The sequence below is a fragment of the Elephantulus edwardii genome, unplaced genomic scaffold (genome assembly GCF_000299155.1).
Source record: "Elephantulus edwardii isolate Elephantulus edwardi_28Jun2011 unplaced genomic scaffold, EleEdw1.0 scaffold00109, whole genome shotgun sequence".
Classification (NCBI taxonomy): domain Eukaryota; kingdom Metazoa; phylum Chordata; class Mammalia; order Macroscelidea; family Macroscelididae; genus Elephantulus; species Elephantulus edwardii.
Window position 1 is genome coordinate 1392457 of NW_006399859.1, and position 7388 is coordinate 1399844.

A 7388-nucleotide genomic window follows, 5' to 3' on the forward strand; every position below is an offset into this window, starting at 1 on the left:
AATTGCAATGTGTCCTTTGATTTCTTGACTGCACCTTCCATGGCAGTCATGATTCTACTTATGATAATTTCTGCCTTTAGGGTTGGGTTTTGTGTGTTTTTTTTTAAATGTAATTAATTTTGTTTAGGCTTTCCCAGTCTATCATAGAAAACTCCAGAATGCATGTCTTCCCAGAGAAATAAACTTTTGTTTTGTTTTGTTTTCCATTGGGACTTTTTTTTTTTGTAGCTGAGCATGAAAGGTTGATATTTCCAAGAGTATTTTTTTTTAAATTTTTAGTCTTTAAGGGAGTGGTAGGCTTTGGCAGTCCGGCTGTTGACAAAATCTGTCTTCTTAAATTGAGCCTTCTTGTAGGAGTTATCGAGTTCAGTGTGGGTCCACAGAGAATACAGCAGCACGGAAGCAGCTTTAGTTGCCTTGTTGGGTGCGTAGGCATCGCCTGTGCTGATGGCCATAATTTTCTGGAGGCCTCCAGTGTTTAGAAGGTCCCGGGCATTCTGGTAACTATTTTGGATGATATTGTTTAATATGTAGCAGGCAGAGGCTGTAGTTTCAATGAGAAGGTCAATACTTGGAACTGTGTCAGGAATTATAGAAACCAAATCAGGTAGCGTTTCTTTGGCAATTTCATTCTGCAGAGAAAGGTTCCTAGACAAATACCTCAGCAAGGAAATGGCAGCTTTCCTCACACTTGGGTCACCGATGTGCAACATCTTCCGGGTGTGCTGCAGGCCATTCTCCTTCTGGACAACCGTCTGTGCTACTGAAGTCGGCATTGGTCCACTTCCTGCTGTGAGATTCTGCAGTGCTCCCAAAGAGGCTTCCTGTGTGTAGTTTCGCGCGCTCTTGGCAATCAAGGACGGGTACATGCGTATCACGATGGAGTGCAACAGCCACTCTACACCTTTGGGGTTGCTCTTTTCCTCTGGCATTGGCAGGTCCTGGTATTGCTCTTTCATTTTTCTGCTCCGATTCCCAAAACACCCAATACTTTTGTTGTTGTCCATCTGGATATTCCGGTTCTGAATATAGTTACTTTGAGACTATTTCTATGCACATCTATGCACGTCTTCTTCACAACCCAACTCTCAGCACTTACAAAATTACCTGATGTAAAGAAGGAGCTTAGTAGACAGTTGTAAATAAATGAATAACTTAGGTTAGGAGTGTGAGTAGATCTTGCTTCTGCTAAATGACTCCTTGATCATCAGCGTGACCTGACCGCCAGTTCACCTCTAATGTACGTAAGGATTTCATCCTCCTGAAATAGCACTGATCTTTCCCAGAACTTCAAATTCTCTTAATAAAAATTTCCCATTTCCTCCTGTTCTTTTTCTTATTTATCCACAACAATCTGAACATGTTGAAAAGCAACCTTTTCAACCTGTATGCAGAACAGATGATCCAGGAGGCTCGGCTCTATGAGGAGAAGTGTGGAGTCAAGACTGGTGGAAAATCTATCAACAATCTGCGGTATGCAGATGATACAACCATGCTTGCCGAAACTGAGGAGGACCTGAAGCAACACGGATTGAGGCTCAATGTCAAGAAGGAAAAGATTCTCACCACTGGACCAATTGGCAGCATATTTTAGAGATTGAGCTTGTTCACAGCTTTAATTTGCTTGGCTCCACAGTCAACACTCTCGGCACCAGTAGCCAGGAAATTAAAAGGCGTATTGCCATGGGAAAGTCTGCTGTTAGGGACCTCTCCAAAGTACTGAAGAGCAATGGTGTCTCTTTGGAGACTAAGGTGTGCCTGATACAGGCCATGGTCTTTGCTATCACTTGTTATGTATCAAAGAGTTGGACAATGACTAGGGAGGATAGAAGGAGAATTGATGCTTTTGAGCTGTGGTGCTGGAGAAGAGTATTGAAGGTGCCATGGACTGCTAGGAAAACAAACAGATTCATCCTGGAAAGGGTCAAACCGGGCTGCTTCTTGGAGGCAAGGATTCTAAGTCTCTGTCTAACATACTTTGGACATGTTGCAAGGTGGGACAGGTCCTTGGAGAGGGACATCATGCTTGGTAGGTTGGAGGGACAGCGCAGAAGGGGAAGGCCCTCTATGAGGTGGATTGATTCAGTGACTGGGGTAACTGGGATGAGTGTATCAGAGATGGTGCGATTGGCACAGGACAGAGCAGAGTTTAGGGCTGTTATGCATAGGGTCACTATGCGTCGCAAGCGACTTGAAGGCACATAAAAAAAAACAACAACATCTGAACATGTCAATTTACCATTTGTGTTTTTTAGTATTTTACACTCTCTAACATATTGGTGTGTATTATTACTTTTACTGGCCCTATTTTCTGCTTCTCTACCATTAAATCCCAAACTACTATTCATTGCTGTCAAGCAGGTTCCAGATCACATTAGGTGATCACATTCTTTATTAAGTGTCCAAGTCTGTGAATTACATGAGAGGAGATGGCCCATCATTATTTCTTCATGTGACGGGTGATTCAAACTGCCCAAGAAGTTCAGTCTCTGGATTAGTAGTACAGCAAACTATGGACTACTATGACTGCCTCTTCTGCCATTAGATGATTATTGTTCTCACTTATAATGCCATATGCCTGCTTTCCCTTAAAAAGTGGCCAGACATTACTTACCATTAAGACCCAGAGCCTCTGCCTCCACTTTAATAAAGTGCCTTTCTTCATCCCCCCACTGAAAATAGAGAGGTAGCACTAGTGGTCATTGACAGAAATGTACAGCATCGGAGAAGATGATTCAAATTTTTTGAGCCTGGGTTTCTTTACTTGTCAGATGAAGTAAATTACACTTTCCTTTTGTGAAGTAAATTAAGCAATGAATTTAAGCCACCTCTTTCCTGGCACATAATGTGTTTGTTGTTGAGTACAGAATAAAACTCATTGACATTGAGATGGATCTGACTCAGCATTTTTCTCTTAAATAAAGATGGGTGATTTTGAGCTGCTGATTTTTTTATTGTAATCTGACACTATGCCACCAGGGCTCCTTACATACTTAATATATGAATTATAATTGTTGTTGTTGTTGTATGTGTCATTGAGTCACCCACTACTTATAGTGTCTCCATGCACAAAAGCTCTGAACTCTGCCTTATCCTGAGTTAATCTCACTGTATTTTATACCTCCGTGCCCCCCAAGATCCCAGTCACTATGCCAATCCATCTCATTGGATTTTTGTGTCCTGTAATGTCCTTCCACTCTTCCAAGCATGATGTCCTTTTCAAAGGACTAGTTACAACTGGCAATATACCAAAAGTATGTGAGATGGAGCTTCAAAATCCTTGCCTCCAGCAAATAATTTGTTTTTATCCTCTCCAGCACAGACCTGTTTGTTCTCTTGGAAGTCCATAGTATATTCAAGACTCTTCTCCAGCACCACAACTCAAAGGCATCAATTCTTCTTCTGTCACCCTTAGCCCTTGTCCAGCTCTCTGATGCATAGCAAGCACTTATGAAGACCGTGACCTGGATCAGCTGCACCTTAATCTCTAGACTGACATATTTGTATTTCAGCACTCTGGAGAGGTCCCTGACAACAGACTTTCCTAATCTAATTAGTCTCTTTAATTTTCTGGCTGCTAGTTCTAAGAGTGTTAATAGTTTTATTATTATTTAATTTAAAATATTTGCTACTTTCCACTTCCTTTTCCTTAAAAATAAATTCATATTTAAATTCTGTACATTTTTCATAATTCTTGACAAGATATGTTGTTGTTGTTTGGTGCCGTCAAGTTGTAGACGACTCATAGCGACCCTATGAATAAACAGCCTGAGCACTGTTTGTACATAGAGTTTCCGGAGGCAAGCCATTTCGGAAGTGGATGCCGCTCCTGCTTCCAGGCTTGTTAACAAGATATATAACACATAATAACATTTTCATAACATTTTTAATTAATAAATCTAGACTTTATTACCAGAGTATTGTTGTTGTTGTTGTTAGGTGCCATCAAGTTGCCTACGACTTATAGCAACCCTATGTACAACAGCCCCAAACCCAGCTCTATTCCGTGCTAATCCCATTGTCTCTGATACACCTACCCCCATTTCCCCAAGTCACTTAGTCAATTTGCCACCCCATCAATGGTCTTCCTCTCCTACGCTGTCCCTCCAGTTCTGATGGTGCTGTGACTAAGTTTGTTAAAGCAAAAGATCAGTAGTTCAAACCCATCAACTGCTCTCTGAGAGAAAGCTGAGACAGTCTGCTTATGTAGTTCTATTCTCTCCTACAGTATTGCTATGATTCAAATGCAACTCAGTAGCGATGAGCTGGTAGCAGGTGTGTAGCTAAAACAACAGATATTTATCTTCTCCCTTCTCAAGATGCTCATTCACTCACTACTCGTTGCTATTGAATCACAAACTGCTCATAGCTGATTCTCTATTGGCTCCTACAAATCACACAGGAGATTTACACCAGTGGATGCACACTATGAGAGGGGTCTGGCCTTTGAGTTAGCAGTGCATCTTGCTCTGGACAAGATGCTGGTAGAATTGTTTCCTCCTGGAGGTGTTGATGAGGGAACTGGTCCATGCATCTCCCTGAACTTACGATTGTTTCAAGCAATCATTAATATTCCTTGACTTATGAACGCATTATTCCTCTCTTTGCTTCCCTCTTCCAATAGCTTTTTTTCCCTTTAATATATACACCTCAGTCCCTCATAAGTTGACTAGTCATTGGATTTAGGGCCCTTTCTAAGACTCAGATGATTTCATTTTCAAGTACTTAACTAATTAGATCTGTAAAAAACTTATTTTTAAATAAGGTTAGAGTCTGAGGTTCCAGATAGACATCAAATTTAGAGGGAAACTATTCAATCTATTATAGTATATACTAGGCGCCTTTCTACTCCTTATTGTTTACAGGTGACATTAAGCAGGCTCCGACTCTTAGTGACCCCGTGTAAAACAGAACTAAACGCTGCTCAATTTTGAGCCATACTTACAATATCTGCTGTGCTTACTGCCATTGTTGTCGTCATTGTGTAAATCTCTTGGAGAGTCTTCTTCTCACTGACTTTCCACTTTATTAAGCACAATTTGTTTATTCAGAGACTGGCTTCTACTGATCACATGCCCAGAACATATGAGATGAGGTCTTCTCATTCTTGTTTTTAAGAAGCACTTTGACTGGACTTCTTCTAATACAAAAATTTAACCATTTTTTTGGCAATTAATAATATTATATATTCTTTACCAACACACTATTAAAAGGTATCAATTCTTCTTTGATTTTCCTTATTAATTGTCTAACCTTCACATGCATAAGTATTATATTGTACCATTGTGTCATAATAGATGCATAATACATTCTCCAGGGGTTTTCAGAGGTAGTGAATCACACAAGTGGAGACTGTGCATCTCTCTTTCATACAAACAAAGGCTAGTGAGTTGAACTGCAGGCCCTTGAGTTCCCATCTCCTTACATTAAGCCACCAAAGCTTCCTCACAGGCACAAGGGGGATTGAACACATCATGGCTTGGGTCTTACTCTTTAAAAGGACATTCTTGCTTCTTAGCACTTTGAAGAAATCCTTGCTGCCACAGACCTGATTTGATTGTTTTACTGCTGCTTCCATAGGTGTTTGCTGTGGGCCCAAGTAAAATGAAATCCTTCACAACATCCATCCTCTCCATTGATTTATTATGGTGTTGTCGACTGGTTCACTTCAGAAAATGTGTATTTTCTTGTTTCTGAGATAAAATCCATACTGAAATCGATAGTCTTTATTTTCTTCAGTGTTTCAGTGCTGTCCTCTTCATTTTCAGCAACCAAGACTGTGTCATCTGCATATTGCAACTTGTTGATGAATCTTCCACTATTCCTGAGGCTACTTGCTTTCTCATAGTCTTCAGCTTTTTGGGCTTTTTGCTCAATGTATTTATGTCAAACTGTAAAGAAGAAGATAAACTGCTAGATTGGACCCTGTCTATCAGGAGTTGAACTATGTGTCTTAAACTTTCATTTCTACGCCTGTGATTATAAACTCACATGAGAAGGGTTGTCCTTGCGATGTATATGAGGCAGGATTAGTGTAGGGTATATCATGAGTCAATCTCCTTTGAGATGTGAAAGAGATTAAACAAAGGAGCAAAGGAGAAGTAGAGTAAGAAAGAACCAACACACATAGAGATCGCCAAGAAACTAGGAAGGAGAAACTTCAAAGACAAAGATTATTCTTCCCAGAATATAGAGAAAGAAAACCTACTAGTGCAAACTCTCTAAATTACGACTTCTAGGCCCCCCCGAATAGCAATAAAAGAAATATTCGTTTGTTATAAAACATTCACTTTCATTATTTCTCTTACACCACCACTAGAAAACTTGGCCTAGTGGCAGGAAGCTGTGTTGCCATCTCGAAGACACATAGTTCAAATCCCATGCCCTGCTATATGGGAGAGGCTGGGCAATCTCCTCCCTTGCAATTAACTGCCTCAGAAAACCTGACAGAGGGTCAGCTATGGGCTGGTTCCAATTTCACGGTACGTAACAACAACAACATTTACTAGATGTGTATGACTTTGGTTATGTTATTTAATTATACCCAATCTCTGCTTCTGCATAACTGAAACAAGGGTAATAGCACCACTATCTAGCCTAAAGTGTTTCTACGAGAATTCAAAATGAGATGATGTAGTATAGCTTGGTTCCTATTGTTGTTGTTATGTGCCGTCGAGTCATTTGCGACTCATAGCAACCCTATGTACAACAGCCCTAAACCCTGATCTATCCTGTGCCAATCTCATTGCCTCTGACACACACATCCCGATTACCCCAGTCACTGAATCAATCCACCTCATAGAGGGTCTTCCCCTCCTGTGCTATCCCTCCACCCTCTCAAGCATGATGTCCCTCTCCAAGGACCTGTCCCTCCTTACAACATGTCCAAAGTATGTCATACGAAACCCCAGAATCCTTGCCTCCAAGGAGTAGCCTGGTTTAACCCTCTTCAGGATGAATCTGTTTTCCTGACAGTCCATGGTACCCTCAATACTCTTCTCCAGCACCACAGCTCAAAGGCATCAATTCTCCTATCTTCCCTAGTCATTGTCTAACTCTCTGATGCATAACAAGTGATTGCAAAGACTATGGCCTGTATCATGTGCACCTTAGTCTCCAGAGAGACACCGTTGCTCTTGAGTATTTTAGAGAGGTCCCTAACAGCAGACTTTTCCATCACAATGTTGTTGTTGTTGTTGTTGTTATGTGCCGTCGAGTTGCCTGCGACTCATAGCGACCCTATGTACAACAGCCCTAAACTCCACTCTGTCCTGTACCAATCGCACTGTCTCTGACACTCCCATCCCAATTATCTCAGTCACTGAATCAATCCACCTCATAGAGGGCCTTCCTCTCCTGCGCCGTCCCTCCACCCTCCCAAGCATGAT

The 7388-nt window shown here is 41.2% G+C and overlaps 1 protein-coding gene across 1 annotated transcript; it reads right to left on the minus strand.

Moving 5' to 3' along the window:
* Positions 1-275: 275 nt before the first annotated feature.
* Positions 276-4981, minus strand: LOC102855112 (plakophilin-2-like). The gene is made up of 2 exons (XM_006892057.1): positions 4946-4981; positions 276-1043 (listed from the first exon to the last, which is right to left on the minus strand). The coding sequence occupies exons 1-2, from the start codon at positions 4979-4981 to the stop codon at positions 276-278; spliced, it is 804 nt and encodes a 267-aa protein (XP_006892119.1).
* Between the last annotated feature and the right edge of the window lie 2407 nt (positions 4982-7388).